At 39.1% G+C, this 18,008-nt stretch overlaps 1 protein-coding gene across 1 annotated transcript in view; it reads right to left on the bottom strand.

Moving 5' to 3' along the window:
- The window catches only part of LOC101159714 (putative adenosylhomocysteinase 3), a 51,060-nt gene that overhangs the window by 7,962 nt on the left and 25,090 nt on the right, over positions 1 to 18,008 (bottom strand). The window contains exons 2-13 of the mRNA XM_023952640.1: positions 9,537 to 9,645; positions 6,210 to 6,353; positions 4,804 to 4,904; positions 4,622 to 4,724; positions 4,419 to 4,513; positions 4,110 to 4,216; positions 3,451 to 3,567; positions 3,297 to 3,360; positions 2,888 to 2,976; positions 2,749 to 2,819; positions 734 to 828; positions 338 to 436 (exon numbers count right to left, since the gene is read on the bottom strand). Coding sequence (XP_023808408.1) covers positions 338 to 436; positions 734 to 828; positions 2,749 to 2,819; positions 2,888 to 2,976; positions 3,297 to 3,360; positions 3,451 to 3,567; positions 4,110 to 4,216; positions 4,419 to 4,513; positions 4,622 to 4,724; positions 4,804 to 4,904; positions 6,210 to 6,353; positions 9,537 to 9,645 — 1,194 coding nt within the window. The remainder of the gene's footprint in view (positions 1 to 337; positions 437 to 733; positions 829 to 2,748; positions 2,820 to 2,887; positions 2,977 to 3,296; positions 3,361 to 3,450; positions 3,568 to 4,109; positions 4,217 to 4,418; positions 4,514 to 4,621; positions 4,725 to 4,803; positions 4,905 to 6,209; positions 6,354 to 9,536; positions 9,646 to 18,008) is intronic.

Below are 18,008 nucleotides of genomic sequence, written 5' to 3' on the forward strand. Positions count from 1 at the left end.
AAAGTTAAAAGTATAAATAGGCGTCATAAAAACACCAGATAAAAGCAAAGCAAAACAATAAAACAGTAAAACACACCAGAACAGCAGAGTTTCATGCTGTCAAAAGAAAGATAGCTGGATAAATGCTTAAAAAGAAGAAAAAAGAAACAACTCTGTCAGAGACTGAAAGAGCAGATGGACACATTTGACAAAAACCAGCTTCAGATCACAGATCTGAAGCGCTGGACACCTTCATCAGTCTAAAAATAGATCCCTCCTTCAAAACTTTTTGTTTGCTAAAATTAAAACTTTCAAAGAACCGCTGGCCATCACGGTGTTTGTGCTTTTGTGCGGTTACCTCTGCGAGCAGGACTATCCTTTTACCGTCAGGCCAGATGACGTGGTCCACCTGAGAGCGCACCCTCTCCCAGGTCAGCTCCGGAGTCCGCAGGCTCGCCTGCAAGGATTTGAACCAACAGCTTCAGTCATCTCCCCCCAACTGCTCCTCTCACAAATATTCAGCAGTGGATTGGATTTTTAAAGCTGCCATTCATATAAAAAAAAAATCTGAAAGTGTATTATAAAAACAAAAACAAAAATTCCATTGGAGGATTAAAAGATGGTTGGTTACTATGACAACGGCGAACAATTACAGCTCAAGGTCAGACTTGTGTGGCTTGTGTTTCTGTCTGTGTGGCTGTTGCTGCGTCCTGGATTCTACAGGTAAAAAGATCGGTGCGAGTTTGGGACCGACCACGTCGATCTCCGTGTTGGAGTGTCCCATGTTGCAGACGATGCAGCCGTTCTTCATGCGGTCCAGGTGCTCCCTCACCACCACGTTCTTATTCCCTGAAGAAGAAGAAAAAACACACAGAAACAAGATGAAATAAATACATAAAGATGATGCTTTGATGACGATCAAAGACGTGAAATCTGCAGCCAGACAAAACAGAAGCTGTAGTTTAATTACTCCGCTGTCAACAAAAAGAAATGAGGTCGGGAAATGTGATTAAAGACCCAATCCAATGAAAATTGTGTTTTTAACATGATCTTGTGGCATTTTTCTGATGAGGGAAGACATATGTAAGGTTTCTGAGTATTTCTTCATTGAAAATGTTGTGAATCCGGAGTAGATGAAAAAAAAAAAGAATCAATGATGCATCTGTGCGTCTGCTTAACTCACAAACATTTCAAACAATCCAAACAACTTAAAAACAACCGATTATGCGATTTTTCCTGAAACCAAGTTTGTCAGATGACTTCTTCATACACAGACGATGTAAAGGTCCCATACAATATCAGGGACTGGCAGCCATTATGCCTAAATGTATTTTAAAAATCATAAAATGGATTTTGTAGATGTGTGATGGTGTTAACCTAACTCTAGTTTACCAATTTACTCTATTTTCAGACCACAGATAACCCTCAGAATCCTTTCATTTTCCTTAAAAAATTTAAAAGTTTGACTTCTATATGAATTCTGGGTGTTCCTATGAGCGGGAACAGGTTTTCTGTGGTACAAGGCACTCAAAAATCTGTCTAAATGTATTAATACGACTGCTTGATTGATTGTTGGAGCATAATGGGTACCGTAGTGAGGAGCCTAGCAGAGTGATACGTATTGCATGTTCATCATGATGTGATAATCTGAGAACATTGTTTTGTATTTTATGTGTTAAAACTGAACAACGTCAAGAGTCAATCCCTATCAATCCCTCTGATCAATCACCTGCAACTTGGCCCCTCTAGGGATTCTGGGTAGTGAAGTTATTTGAGCATTCTGTTTTGCTCTGGCCTGAAAAATACTCGTTTGATGTTTATCAAACTGTGAACATTGTGGAGCTCCAACATCCTTCTAGCTTGGCTGCTGTTTCTTTCAGATCCACTAAAAATGTCAGCAGTCAGCTGCAATTAGTATTAAAAAAAATTCCAAAAATTAAGAGTAAAACTGCTGAATTTACCAACAGATGTTAAAGTTACATGAGGGTTAATGGCCGAAGAAGTGTGCATTATCAGAAATTAATGCACGCGGTGATGCCTAAACCATCGGACGCCAAGCAGAGGACAGTTGCTTCCGTGTGTTACTTCTGATAACGCATACTTCGAAGGCCATTAACCCGCTTATACCTTGGTCACTTACAAAAGAAATAAATATTCAATCAGTTTTTAGTAGTTTATTCTTGTCATTTTTCCAGCTTGAGTCGCTTTTTTCACAAAAAGCAGACTATTTGTTACGTGGTGCGGTACCGTGATAACCCCGACTGCAGCGGCAAAGCAAAGCGATTTAAATGCTGATCGCCAGGATGGGTTGAATAAAGGATCAGTTCAGAGAGAAAGTTCCCCTCTTACCACTTGTTTTTGTCCAGGTGATGAAGCAAAAGTTTGTTTTAAAGAAGCAAGCGCAGTGATACAGAACATTTAAGCTAGGTGACCGGAACATTATCACTTTTTAATCCACACCCAGCAGCCAATAAGAATCGAGGATTTACCCGGACCATGGTATAAACCTAAACAGCACATGTCCTTTGACATAACGCAAGTCATTCAGGTGAATCAGCTGATTCAGACACGGACAAATGCAGCTTTTTATATCGGCTTTGCATCGATATGAGACCCATTACTAACGTAAAGTGTTGCATAATCCGGTGGAATTCAATTAACGGCATCAAAGGTAGAAGACTTCCAGTAGTCGAAAGACTGTCAACAATGTTAAAGGGTTAAAAAAAAACAAAAAAACTGTAGAATCCCTTTTCAGTAAAGTAAACCCACCTGTGCAGGTGATGACGATGTCCACTTGTCTGATGACTTCGTTGAGTTTGACCAGCCGAAAACCGTCCATGCTGAAAGACAACAATGTATGTGAAATCCGTCAGGTGTAAAAGCGCTGAACAGAGGACAAACGGCTTACCAGGCCTGCAGAGCGCAGATGGGGTCTATCTCTGTCACATAAACAATGGAGCCCATCGCTTTGAGGGCTGCGCAGCAGCCTTTCCCCACCTGAGGATGAAAGAAAACGTCTGACATTGAAGGACAGCTCGAAAAAGACGTGCGGCTCATGAAGCCAAACAAGGAAGATGTGATTACTGCTGCTTCTGACAAAACCTTTGACAGCAGCTCGACACACGCAAGGCGGTAGCATCTAGTTTATAAACACATTTTAGGACAAGCATCAAGCCGCAAATTTAAGCTCATTAAGCTCATTTAAGGCAGCAGATGGGAATTGGACACGTGAATCCTGCTCTCTGTGAACGCAGCATTAAAGTAAAGCTCGTTTATTCAACCGTGTGATTTTATGTGAATAACGGCGGGAGACTCACCTCTCCGTATCCACACACCACCACCTGTTTGCCTCCAAACATCACGTCGGTGGTCCTCTTCAACCTAAAAACAGACGCTTACATGTCACTGGGAGCCCCCGGAGAATTTATTCTTTTCTTTTGGGATGAATCTATGAACAAGAGAACTTTATACCCATCCAGGATGGACTCTCTGCAGCAGTAGAGGTTGTCAAACTTTTGCTTTGTCACAGAGTCGTTGACATTCATGGCTGGAACACACAGCTTCCCTGCTTTGGACAGTTGGTATAACCTACACAGGTTCAAACCCACCAAAAAACAAAAAAACAAACACTAGTTAAAATTCATGGGAAAAAAACATGTTTATAGTCATTTTTGAAAGAGAGTAATTCTTTCTTTCTTTCTTTCTTTCTTTCTTTCTTTCTTTCTTTCATAATTACACACATTTCCATGTTTGCATACATTGTGTGTGTGTCATGGGAGGTTTGTGTCAGTGGAGGGGATGGGGGGGAGGGGAAAGTGGCAAGTTTATCTTCATTTAAAATTTTTGTGTTTGCTTTTTATGTCGAAAGCACTTTGAGCTGCTTAAACCACGAAAATCGCCTTTTATAAAATAAAGATCGATTTTGATAAAAGAAACTTGTTTTTCACCACTAGATGGCGACATGACAACACAAAATAGATCTCATATGCAGAGCCCCATCAGATTGATCTAAAGGTGAATTATATTTAGTTTATAATCAAAAGAGTGTTTTTGATTCAAGCTAGGTTAATGTATAATTGTAGCTTTTAGCACAAATAACCATCTTCAGAGGCGAGTGTGCGAGCGCTCACCGATGCACACCAGTGACACTCTCCTCCACGATGCCCTTGATCTTCTTGAACATGCTGGGATATTTTTTATAGATCCAGTGAGTCAGGTCTCCACCATCATCCAGAATCTGACATTTAGAGACGACAAAATAAATGAGCAAAGGAGGGTCGGAGATGATAAAACAGGCTTTTTATGCTAGACACATTTCCAGAAGCAGCAAAAAAGAAAAAAAAGAAAATGATTTTATTTATTTAAAGGATCTATTTGTTTGCCGATGTATAATAAAAATGGTAGACAAATAGGATTTATTTGGACTGTTGATGTGGTACCATGTTAGGCTGCCATCCCTCCACGTTGACGCAGCGGTCGATGCACCACCAGAAGTCGTCCTCTGACTCACCCTTCCACGCAAACACACTGAATCCTGGAGAGACACGGGAAGCATGATGCACAGTGAGCAATCCAAGCACCATGTGACACAAGCGGGGCAACAATCCAAAAAGGTCAGCTGGCAGGAGCAGAGGAGCCTCACCTCCCTCGGCCAGGGCAGCTGCCACCTCGTTCTGGGTGGAGTAGATGTTGCACGCCGCCCACCGGCACTGAGCCCCCAAAGCTGACAGAGTCTCCATAAGCACCTGAGGGGGGAAACGCAAGAGGGTTTCACTTATAGTCACAGCTGGGGTTATTGCGTACCGCTCGGGCCGGGACACTCACAGCTGTTTGGGCAGTGATGTGTGTGCAGCCCACCACTTTGGCACCAGCGAGGGGTTTCTCCCCCTGAGCCCGCTTCCTCAAAGCCATCAGGGCTGGCATTTCTGAAAGGAAATGCCCAAAAATGAAGGTGAGAGGAAATTTCCATCTTTAATCTCGCAACAATAATCCAAGGATTAGTCCATTTGGAGGAGTTGCAGGTGTTTGGGATTGAATGTGTCGCCTGCAGGGTGCAGCTGAGGCTCTGTGCTGGTGCAGCGGGAACAGAATGTCAAAATTATTCTGAAGATTTGGATTGTTTTTTTGTTTGTTTTTTAAGGTAGCATGTGGCTGCTCAGCAGGTTTCCCAGGCAGGGTCACATACACATCTGTACAGACAGAAAAACGCTTTTTAGCCACTTTGCTCGTCACTATTTTGTCGCTTCACTTTGAAAATCCATTTGCAACAGTTTAATTGAAACCGACTGGTAAATTTGCGCCACCAGCTGCTCCTTTGACGTGGCCGATTTGCACAACAGAGAAAAAAGGAAGGGATGTCCTGATCAGGTTTTATGGCTATTTAATTTGATGCATCTGCTGAGTTCTGATTTAAAAAAAAATCTAATAAACAGATCCAGGTTTTTCCCAATTTTTTATTTTATTTGGATCATTTAACACTCAAACAGAGCACTTCTATGAAGTCGCTTAAAGTAAAAAAAATAGAACTAGAAAAAAAAACTAATTAATAACTAGTGAAATTGGTGATAATTAGTCATGTGTGAAACTTTAGTGATGATAACTTTAGGATCTTCAGTATGATTGAATGATAAATTCATTGAAAATTCTTTAAAAAAAAGAATTTCTTCCTAAACTGTTGTTGTAGCATGAATATGATTGTGAGTATTCATGACTGGCTTATATCAATGCAACCTTTAATCAGTTTGTCTTTTAAGAAGTCGTGGAATTCTTTTTTTTTTTTTTTAATCACTTTTTCCAGGAGTTTGCTCTTTGTTGACGGTCCCTTGGGAGCCATCTCATTGCTGCGCCTGTTTAATTTAGGGATATCTAAACTGATCAGGTGATCGGAAAGCGGGTCTGATTGCATCATTTCAGGGTGTCTTCGGATGGGATGAACCCTTTGGTCCGGATCGTTTGGTCTGTTTTCAGACTGGCATCAAGTAGACCATTCTGTTCCGGACCGACGCTTGTTAACAAAACCACGTGAATAAAGATCTCTTCAGTTATTGGCTAAGATGAGCAGTTCCTGGACCCGGACCAGGGTCCTCTTGGGTGTATTCAGAGGGAAAATTTGTTCTGGATTATTTTTACCCTGAAGTATTTTATGCATTTGACCAATCAGATGGATTCCTTTACATCATTGACCAATCGGACCAATGATGTCCGATCGGTCAATGACGTGACCAACTCACCCTGCTCGGCAATCTCAATCTCCCTGCGTCCAAAGTCGGCCTGTTTGATGTTTTTGATGCAAAAATCTCCGTTGCCTTTGGAATTTTTCTGTTGCTTGTCCCGAGGGGAGGTCTCATCATCAGAGCTGTCCGTGTACGATGCAGCTGCAAACAAAAACAAAGTTTTTTTCCCAGATTAAAAAAAAAAAAAAGCTGCAGCACAACAAGTTAGTGAAAACTGGATGCTTTTCAGTTTTTCTTTTTTTTTTCCTGTTCACTTCTTAAAAACTAAAGGCTCCCCCTTCTGCCCTAAGATGTGACCTGTGTGGGGCAAAGATCCTAAATAAGCATAGAGTCTGATGCCTCCTGTAGGGGCAGTAAACCTTCAGGAATGAGAGCACCACTCCCATGTGAAATCACCCTAAAAGCTGGATTAAAAAAAGAAAACCTAAAAATTTAAAATCTATGAATCGTCGAATAACGTAACCCTCGTACTGAGGGTTACGTTATTCAAATCCCTGTAAATCAGGAGCAGATGAAAAAAATGCAGTTTAATATGGTTGTATTTGTGACGTAAAAAAAAAATACACTGGATGGGTCACAAGCTCCATGCTCCGCCCCAGAATTTCTAATGAACTCCTGCCGCTCTGCAGAAACTATGTCCTAGAAAACGACTTAGGTTTTTTGTTTTTTTGGCTAAAAACTGCAAAATCATAATTGAAAGACCACTGGAATCACTGACAATAAATCAAAAGAGGATCGGAGAGGATCTTAAATGTAATTACTTCTACTCTTCCAGAAAAATAGTTGCATTTAGTTATTTAAGAATGTAAGAGCTTTTACATTTATTACTAAAAAGTTCCACCTTTATTCTGTTTTAATTACTTTTAATGTAAAAAATCTTTTTCTACAATTCAGTCAAATCTCGTCGTTCAATTTGTATTCATTTTTGGGAGCATAAACAAAGCACGACCAACTACACACCCTTTTCTCAGGTGCAGGACAGGTACATGACGGCAGTGTCATCCCCAATTTCACAAAGATAACTGGAAGAAGGCACCATTTGTCCTTTTCACGTGGTTTAACAGTTTCTGTTCCAGCACAGCTGGCTCCTGGGTTTGCCCTAGAGAGCTACAGTATAGCCTTTCTCACAGACTCTCCTTTGTCTCACTCCACCTGCCAGAACACTGACAGTGACGCAGGCAAACAATCCTTTTACCGCCAGCGAAACATGAGAGAAACTGCAGCTGATCACTGCAAGAAGCAAAAAACAGGGGGAAACCTGGTTAACGTGTTGCATTCTCTAAATTGACAAGTCCATGGTTGTCAAAATGACTGTAGATTGACCCATGTGTCATGCAGGTAAACTAATGAATCAAACTTCACCCAAAAAAAGTAAAATGATTTATTTATATATATATAGTTTTAAAGAAGCACAGATATCTCTTGATCTACTTTAAATTGTTACAATCTTTTAATTACGATTATGCTGTTTTTAGCCGGTCATTTTCTAGGACATAGTTTCTGCAGAGCGGCAGTAGTTCATTAGAAATGTGCCTCAGAGTTGTGGGCGTGGCTGTTGGTGTGGAGCAGCCCCGCCTCCTTTCCTCTCCTCATTGCTGGGAGCGGGGAGCATGTGGCATGCCCAGCGCATTTTTGCATATGTTCAGCAAAATCAGAATAAATACTCCGAAATGGAATTTAGGCGTGATTTTTGTCATACATGTCCTCAGAAAACCACATATGTACATGTTAAAACACCAAAAACACCATTTTCATTGAAAAGGGACTTTATAGAAATTTCTTTGACATTTAGGCAAATTAGCAGCTTTGCCTCCTTTTTTTAAAGTAACTTTTCTTAATTTAACTAATAAAATTATTATCTTGCATAACTAATTATGTGAAAACTGTATAATCGAACAAGGAATGGGTCAGGCTGGAAATTTGACTGACTGAATTTAGTTTACAATTTGTTGAATCAGAAATCCCATCTATCAGTATTGTGGTCGTGTCCCATGAAACCGTGCATGACTGCATATTAGAGTTGGGTATATTTCCCTCTCACATGACTCAATACGCATCTCAGATTCAAGTAACTTTGTGGAAATATGATATAGACCAAGTCTTTTACCGTAATGGATGCAATCTTAATATTTAGCATTTATTTGGCATTTAAAACTACAAATGAAGATGAATTTTAACAAAAAAACTCCTGTTTTTACTGGGTTAAAGCAACAAAATGTCTAACAGCTTGAAACAATTAAAACCTGACAGTTTGGGTCTTTTAAGTTGTTTTGTTCTTCTAAAAAGAAGTTCGTCATGTTAATTTATTCGGATATTGTTTGTGTTGTGAACACAACGGTTATCATATGTTTAGTAAACACAACACACATCCCTCGCTGTGATTGACCTTCAGCCAATTGTAGTTGACCCCACTTGGTAGAAGCAAGCTTGTGATTGGACGTCTTATTGCTTACATCACAGGTACATAAAAAGGCAAAGACAGTAGAGATACAACTGGAAAAGAAACTGACAAAAGTTTGATAAAAACCGACTATTTACTTCCCGATCTATTTTTTACCAGCATATCCCTGTTGGTTTCTGCGGTTTTCACTGATACTCCTGTTCCAGTGTTTCTGTATCCTTTACATCCCTCCTGCATATAGAAGACTGTAAAGGAGAGTCCGCTAACTCTCCTCGCTAACGGTTGATCCCAGTCTGCAAAAACACGGGTAGTGCCGTTTCAGCAGTTCTGCGTGGTGGAGGTTGACCTCTAACACAGCAGATTATCAAAGATAGAGTCCATGCTCCTAAGAAGTGCAACATTTGAATATTTTCACCAAATTTTGCTTCTGGAGGGGTGATAAGAAGGCAAGCCTGATAAGACAGAGATGTACTGCTCAGGAAAAAACAAAACAAAACCCTGCTGTCAGGGAAAGTAATGTTTAACCCAACAAAAAGTATCAAGTCATGCTTGAAAATCGGAATATTTGCCTTTTTGATGAACGTCCAACTTTATTACAACCCCATTTATCACCCCCCCCCCCCCCATCTCTCTCTCTTTAGCTGGATAAGACATGAGCTTTGGGGTTCCCGTGTTATTTGATTTCCTTCATGCCCTCCCTTTTCATTTAGACTAATCCCTACAACACAGAGCCCACAGTCTCCCATGAAACCACAGGTCAGAGTGTGAGAACCAGAGCCGGGGAAACCAAGACAGAGGCGGTTAGTCAGGAGGCAGGAAAGGTCAGTCAACCATTCATCCGGACGGAATCCAAAGATGTGTCATATACCTTGGTATGTCTGATAAGCAGCTGGCTGGGCACCAGGTTTTCATTTGTGTTTTACCTGAGCTGTAGCTGTCTGTGGACGACTGGGAGATGGAACGGGATAGGGAACGCCGGCCGATCTTGGAGGGACGCTTGTTGAACTCTTGTTTCTGCTCAGCAAACTGAATCTAGAGGAAAAGGAAAATGTAAAAAAAATGTTTAAAAAAAAACATCCTTTTAACTAGACTAATCCACACAATTCAAATGATTTACAGAGGTCTGTTCACATCCCAAGTTGCCACAAACCACTGCACAAGAAAACTATTGAAAAAAAGGAGTTTATACCTCTGTACCTTTTTAGGGGCACTGACTGGATTAATGTCAGACAATATTTTCACGGACCGGCCTGTGCGAGCCTGAAGTGAGTGCCGATTATTATAGCTTTTTTGTTGACTTGATTTTGTGTAGGAACCGTTGAATTCGATATACATTTTTAGAAGTGCAACGGATAAAAAACAAACAAACTTCAAAATAGAATCATGAATCCACTGTTTGAACAAATATTAGTAGTATTATTTTTATAGTGTGTGGGAACATCACCACAATAAATCCATATGTGGAGTAAAGACTCTTGATTTTAGTCTGTTGAATGCAGGATTCTTTCATTTTGAAGTCAAAGGCCCCTCTACCATTTCCTCACTGGCTTTTTTCTACTAAAAGAAACTTTCCAAATGTGTTTGTTTATTAACTTTTATCTGGCTTGGTGGTTTCAGTCTAGCAGTCAGCACAGTTAGGAAAGTAGCGGAAGGATTTTTGACACATAACAGAGCGAATTGACATGCGTCGACAACAAGTCGGATGTGATTAGGCGAATCCAGTAGTTTTCCAAAATAAAATGTTCAGTCAGATAATAAATAAAAGAGAAAAAACTGTAGGTCGTAGTTTTTATTGTCTGTGGCCTGGTACCAAGTGTCCCATGGAGAAGTACCAGTCTGTGGCCCAGGGATAGAAGGACCACTGGTTTTAACAACTTAAATAACGATAATTTTTCTAAATCCTTCTAATAAAGTCAAATGATCTTATCTGTATTTAGGGCTGGGCGATATGGCCTAAAAATAAAATCTCCGATTTTATTTTTTTTAATTGGATTTCCGATTTCTTCCCGATCCCCCCCCACCCTACTTAAGGAAAGCAATAAGTACAAACGGCAGACAAGTTCAAGCAAATGTTGCTTTTATTTAATCAAACCCAAGACAAATGTAACCCCCATTTCTGGTATGAATAATTAATAAATGAACACACTCTTGGAATCCAAGTTAAGTATAAAATTTTTCTTCTTACTCCCTTTTTGGACTTGTGTTTAAATAATTTTGTCTTGTTTTATATAATTTTTTTCTTGTTTTTGTCTAATTTCGTTATTCTAAACTTGTTTTCACTTATCCAAAATAAAAAGGTTACTTCTTTACTTAAAGTTCCAGCTGTGTTTTAAGTCACACTTTATAGTCTAGACTAAAAGGAGACAAACATTCACCTTGACAGCAGCACCATTTTCTAAAGGATTAACAATACAGCTCATATCTGGGCTCTAAGGTTTTAATTAAATCAATAAACCCCATCTTCTCCACGGAGATGATGATGAAGCAGGTCAAACTACGCAACTTGAAAACATCATTATTTTTCATATGAAGCTTTTTGTTTGCTCCTTCCAGGTCAAATCTCCGTGTGGGAACCACAGAGCTCCTGAAGAACATTGGGGTCGGCTTGGGTTTAAGTGAGCATGCATGTAAGAGGAATTTGAAACCCAACTGCATTGTCTGAGTGTTAGCTGTACCACGCAAAGCCTAGTTTTAATCAGCTGCAGTGCGGTTAATTCCAAGCATGAACAAAACTTTTTGTCCATCTCTTAGGTACGAGTGTTTTGAAGGTTAGTTTATTTTAATAAACAATAAGAATAAGTTATGGAAAGATTAAAAGATAAAGTGCTTAGAACCCATTTGCTCGGTTACAAATTATTTTATTTTCCGCACCATAAGGCGCATTTAATAGTCCCATTTTTTAAATCAAAAACTAGTGTGCTTTATCATCCGCAGTACATTACATATGGCTTTATTCAGGTTGTACTTATTGATGTTGAAGCTATGTTGAGAGGTACACAGCGCTCTGTCAAAATGTCAGCCTACTTTTTTGTAGAAGTTGCAAAGACTGGGTGTAACAAAACAAAAAAAGAACGTATAATGGTGTCATACTTTGTTCTTGTTACGTGTTAACAAGGTTTAGAGTTAGCGTAGTCACAGTAACGTTTGTTTTAGTATTCTCAGTTTGTTTTTTTATGTGTTGTAAACAAGGTGGGAGTCCCCGGTTTAAATTCACTAACATGGCTAACACTTCTAACGTGTAGCGTATCAGAAACAAGTTCTAGAATTACTGTCAATGCAGTTAAAGTCTGACTGATGGACTCATCTCTGACTCTTGTCTCAATGCGCCTTAAAGTTTGGTGCACCTCATATGTGACAAAAGTTCGACCATTCATTGATGATGCGCCCTAAATTCCAAAAGAGCAAAAAACACAGTAGTCCACGGCTTTTTTTTTTTTTTTTTTTTTTGGCTTTATTACCCCCTTTTTGACAAACCTATGACATCAGGGTGTTGTTTCTTTCCTTGTGAACACTAAAATCTAAAACTTTAACAATAGACCTTGAGATTGGCAAGAATTGTTGGGATTATGCAGTTAATTGAACGCTGAACATGTCACCACCATGGTATCCTCGTTCATTCTGGCTCTGGAAATGAGAAAGGAGGCGCATTCTGTAGACCTCTAATGGCACATGGATCTCTGTTTATTTTTCCACTCGTACATTAGATACCCAGATCCCAATGCGATTCCTGCACTGATAAACTTATTGTATAAATGGCTAACTTATTTCTACAATAAAGTTTGTAACAAGAACACAGAGTCACTCTGTGTGCACTTTGAGGCATGAAAAGATGATAGCTTTTCCTTCATAAAATAAAATCTTTTATTGCATTCACTGTCCAGGAATATATGCTGTAAAAACTCTACTTTAAAAAAAATAAAAGGAGCTAAATGATTTGTTTTACCTTGTTTTTCCAAAAACTAGTGTGTGCAATTTTTGTATTTGTTTGTTTATTATTTACAAGTATCATTGGAACAGCAGGCCTCATCAGGACGGTCCACTGGTCCTAAGGAGGCTTCTGCTTGGGTTTAGAACCATGCTCTGAATGAAGGTTAGATAAGACCAATGGTGCAAAACTGTGAACCATAAGGGTCAGTTGTCCTGCTGCTTATTCAGATCTTCCTGCTCTACCTTCTGCTTATTACCTGAATCAGGTATGCATTTGCCAACAAAAGGTGCAAGGGGAGGGTAAGTGACAAAAAAATAAAATAAAATATAGAAGCTCTTGGAAGACTACAGTTTGGCACAGTGGGTCAGTCACATTGATTGTATATGAGAACTGTATCGAGCGAGTGTGACGTCACCAATAGAAAATGACCTACTTCTGGCTCCAACCAAATGAAGTCAATCCAGTTGCCCTTTTTTCGCGATACCGACACCGCCATGTTGGAGCCAGACGCCGTCAGTAAGCAGTGATTGGTCCAAGTCAGACCGAGTCAACATCTTTATGGCAACCACTCTTGCCAAGCAGGAGTGAGCTTGTTGGAAGTCATTTCCCTACCACTTGGAAACGGACTCTGAGGAATCTGAAAAATGTTTTAAAAATTTGATGCAAAGCCACCTACTGGTATCTGATTGGCCAGTTTGTAACTTAAATAATTTGCAATAAAGAAACTAAAAATCATTTTTAAAAAAAAGGATTAGGAAGAACATGTTCAAACTAGGTAGTAGAGCTAGAATGGTTACTCTGACAAATACAATGACCGACTAATACCGGTTTATGTCTCAATTGTTTCTCAATAGTCTATGGGAGTTTGGCTTCTTGGAACCAGTGGGTACTTTCTTTTTGGAACACGAGGGGGGAGGGGGTCACTTGATCCGGTTTCATATACAGTGAATGGCTAGTCCTTACAAATTAACAAAAGTCCCTGCAATGGCCATTTTTTGGATACATAAACTCTTTCCATCCCTCTAACCTTTTTAAGCAGTTGACTGATTTATTAACTCCTTTAGACATTTCCCTATCTTTTCACTCTGGTGTAAAAATAGTGAACTTGTATAATTCCAAATGAAATATTATATTTCTAGGAGACTAAGGCAACGGCACACAAAGACAGATGTAACTTGTTATCAAAACTTTGAAATTGTTAAGGTATCTTTTATCAAAAAAAAAACAAGCCAACTTAAGATGGTTGAGTACTTTATCAAAGAAGTACCGTAATATAAATCGTTGCATAGGCTTCCAGGAAAAAAAACTCCAAACAATCCATGCAAGCCTATCTCATAAGCCAAGCAAACCCAACCAATTTGTCCTGCTTTGCCTTATTTTTGCAGAGGTCTCTCAATCTTTTCTCTTTAACATCGTCACAAGTGGGGGTGTGTAAACATAACCGAGCAAGTTTGATTCAAAAGAATCTTTCAAGGTCTGATCTCTTAAGTGCACACCTCTTTTTTTTCCCCTTCACTTCTGAGAAATTCAGCACAAACCCGTCCAACCAAGCAAAAGGCAGTTTACCATTTCTACTTTAAAAAACAGAATCTTCTCCTTTTTCTTCTACATCTTAGTTTGATTGCTCATTTATTCACACCATACCCAACTGCTGGTGTTGAGAATGAAGATAAATTTTACTTGTGATAATCCGAGGCTATTACTGGCCGACCATTAAGGACAGATGAGGTTTGGCAAAACAAGTCGCACACTGCTGGCTACTGTTAAAGAGGCTAGAAGTAACACATTCATCTTCTGCTGATTTAAAAACAAAAAAAAAAACAACAAATACGTCTTAACCTTTTTTTCCAGCTTAGATTAAAAAGACTGAATGGGAAGTCCTTTAGTAACCCTCAAAGAAAAAACTATAACTGCTGTTGACATAACTTCCTGTATATCATTTTTATGGCCATCTGTTGATGGAAATATCCCTCTACCTTACCAGGCAACAACAGGCCTTTTAGTATCAGGTTTATTGGGTTGAGGCTAGACAGCAAGCTTTTAAGAGCTCGGCCATGGGATGTCGGATTGGGAGTAATTTTGGAGTTGAGTTTACATAACATTTTTGGGATAAAATATTCAGATATTAGGTTATAAAACAGAAAAAAGTTGACACAGAAACAACACTTTTTAGAAGATGAGAACATGTACTTTATTATTAAATGCTGTGCTTTCATAACCTAAGTTTTTGAGGCTAATTTGTTAGAATCAGCTTGAATAGACAAGACAGCTTTGCATAACATAACTAAAAAACAAACCACAAGTCAACGTGTAAAAGTTTAGGAACAGTCAAAGAATTCATTGTAGCCCAACAACAATGAAATTATCACTGTCAAGTTTAGGTGCTGGGCGCCCATCCAAAACTACTTTAAATCTCTTTTAAAAAGAATTTAACATTGTAGTTCTGTCATTTGGTATGTAAAATATCTGGCAGCATCATTTAAAATATTTAAGAGCAAAGTGTGTAAAAAAATTAATGTAATACTGTCTCTTATCTGTGTTACCTACTGGTACATTGCACTTAGCCACAACTGCCCTTACGGGTGGATACCGGCTGTCTGCGGTTAAAAAAACCTGACAAACCTGTACGGTACAAAATGGTACCCTGCAGAAAATGGCAAGGTTGTAGTGCGCTTGTAGAGCCAAAATGTTTATACACATTTTTTGAACAGGCATAATGAAAGCGACAGCTCATAATGAACACTGAAAATATATGCGTGTTGTACAAATTTTCTTTCAAATCTCGAATCCTGCAGACAGCGCCAAAGGTCTTTTAAGTGCTGTTCATGTCATAAGAGCGGGCTTCGTCCAGGTTTGCCCATTTTTGTGAGCAGACAGCCCGTATCTAGCCCTCAGGGCAGATGTGACTAATGCTTTACTGACAACTAGAGCGTGGCGTAAGGGCACTGTACGACACAGTCATCCATAAGCCACAATTGCATGCAGCTTACACTAGGTTTATGAATACTTCATAATTCACGTATCATGCACAGCAATCGTATGTTTCATTACTGAGCCGCAAGAGAAGTGAAAGACAAGCCTACGCTCCCCTTTCTGTCACGTTCACACCTGTGAGGTGAGGCGTGTTCAAGAATGCGATAAAAGCAAGTTTCTAAATATGCGTTAAGCATTTGATGTGGCTGGACTGTTGCTAACTTTTTTTACTTGCGCATGTACCTAAAGTTGGAAAAGCCTTGATTTAAAATGTCGATGTGGTGCAAATCTCTCAAGTCTTGTTCCAGGCTTTTTCTTTCAAGCTCTATTACAATACATGAAAGACTTTGTCATATAGTTCTGGGCGGTCACAAACCGCTATTATTTGTCAGAGATTTGACACCGATCCTGAAATGCGCGTAAACATGGACTTTTCGTTGAAAGTGGTGGTGGGTTGCAGAGGGCGGTGCGACCGTAGCTTCAGCCACTTATCTCTACGACCCTCCACGGGCCCTAACAACACAAATAACCTGCAGCATACATATGGGTCACCATAGAATGGGTGGATGTGATTGCATCTTTATGGATGTTAAACAATTTGGAGACTAATGACTTGTGAACAATGAATATTAACCGAATACTATGCTGGTACCGACTACGGTCCATCAGTTCCACTACACTACTTGAAGTACATCTAGTTAACAGGTTTAATGCTCATTGCTTTGACAATGACTAACAGTTTGTCATTACTCTTCACGGAAGTCAAGTGTTGGATAAATTCTGTTTGACCATAAGAGTTGCTGAGATATCAATGTTACTTTTTTTTTTTTTTTTGCTGGAAGTAGTTGTCATAACACATGTGCTGTCCTCTAATAAACTGTAATTTTACAGAATTTGCTGATTCTTTAAGGGACTTATAAACTGCACACATATTAGTGCTCGACTAGTCAACCAGAGTCTATAAAAAGTCCATCAACAGTTGCTGGAAATTGATATTTTCAAATATGTCTTGATAAAGCTACTTTTCCTTATAAAGATTATAGAGTTAATGGTTAATGAACTTGGGAGTTAACCACCAATAATCTATATACTTACAACTCTAATAGGAAGCCCTGTAGGGCTTGAAAGCATCCGTTCCAGAGTGCAGAGATTTCTGGGCCTAAAATAAAAAAAAGCTTTGAGTCCCATCTGCTTATTTAAAACTACTAATATTATGCAACAATCCTCTAAAGGGCAACCACAAACACCAGAAAATATCACTTATGAACTGAGCTATATTTAGCATTGGCTCATACACTGAGTGGAAGTAACGGATTTGTTGTCACTTAGGGTGAGACAAAGACATCACACAAGTTTAGCTTCCCTCACCCCTAAGCCGACCGGACAGATGAGAGGAAGATGGAGCATGTCGGCTATTTCAGCGCAAAAACCTAAATACAACTGTAGGAAAAAACGTGAGATGAAGTTACAAGTACGATGAAGTTGCACAAGTTTAAATGCGGTTGCTGAGGTTGTACATCTAGCTAAAAGTAGAGAATACTTTTTATCGTAATAGAGTTGTATTAATTGAACTTTGAAGAATAGTTGGTACCATTAACTGGATAAGAGAATTGGACCAGGTGAGTGTGACATCACCCATAGAAAATGATTTGCTTCCAGTTCCAACGAATTGAAGTCAATTCAGTCGCCATTTTTTAGCGGTACAGCCATCGCCATGATGGAACCAAAAATGGGCAGCAAGCAGTGATTGGTCTGAGTCCACATTTCTATGGCAACCTCTCTCTCTCCAATAAGGAGTGAGCATGTTAGAAGACCACACCCTTTCCACTGACAGGGGCTCGGGAGAATCTGTCAAACACTTTGGATGTTTACACGTGACCACATACGTTTGAGGCATCTGATTGGTCAGTTTATAACTTGAATAATTTGTACTATAGAAAAATATAATGAAAAAATAGAATTAGATATGTTAAAAAAAAGGTATCAGAGCAAGAAAGATAATTCTGACAAATGGAATAACTGAGTAACAGCTGTTTATTTCTGTGTAGGAGTCAATGGAATAATTTGGACCTCTTGGAACGGCGGGTACTTCCTGTTTAGAACGCCAAGGGGAGGGTCACTCAGTCCACTTCTCTCATGTAGTCAGTAATTGTATTGACTAATCAACCTTTACTTACAAACTTGCTTATGGTTTGCAAAAGCAAGAAATAAAAATAAAAATGCAGGTCTGGATTTTTTTTTAAATAACCATGTTGAGGGAATTATTCAATATCTTAAAAAAGACTTTAATGCATAAACGTATTAATTTTTTGTGGTCTGCAAAGAAATTTCTGAAATATCAATAGCTGTAATATGAATACAAATGTTCCACCATCAGACATTTAAATAAAAAAAAAAAAAAAAAAACTCTATTAAAAGTGTTTAACCCCAAGGCAGAGTCAACAAAAAGCATCACACCTTCAGGTCAATAAAAGAGCCAAATAAAAGCGTCAAA

Source organism: Oryzias latipes, chromosome 23 (assembly GCF_002234675.1).
Source record: "Oryzias latipes chromosome 23, ASM223467v1".
In the NCBI taxonomy this organism is placed as follows: Eukaryota; Metazoa; Chordata; class Actinopteri; order Beloniformes; family Adrianichthyidae; genus Oryzias; species Oryzias latipes.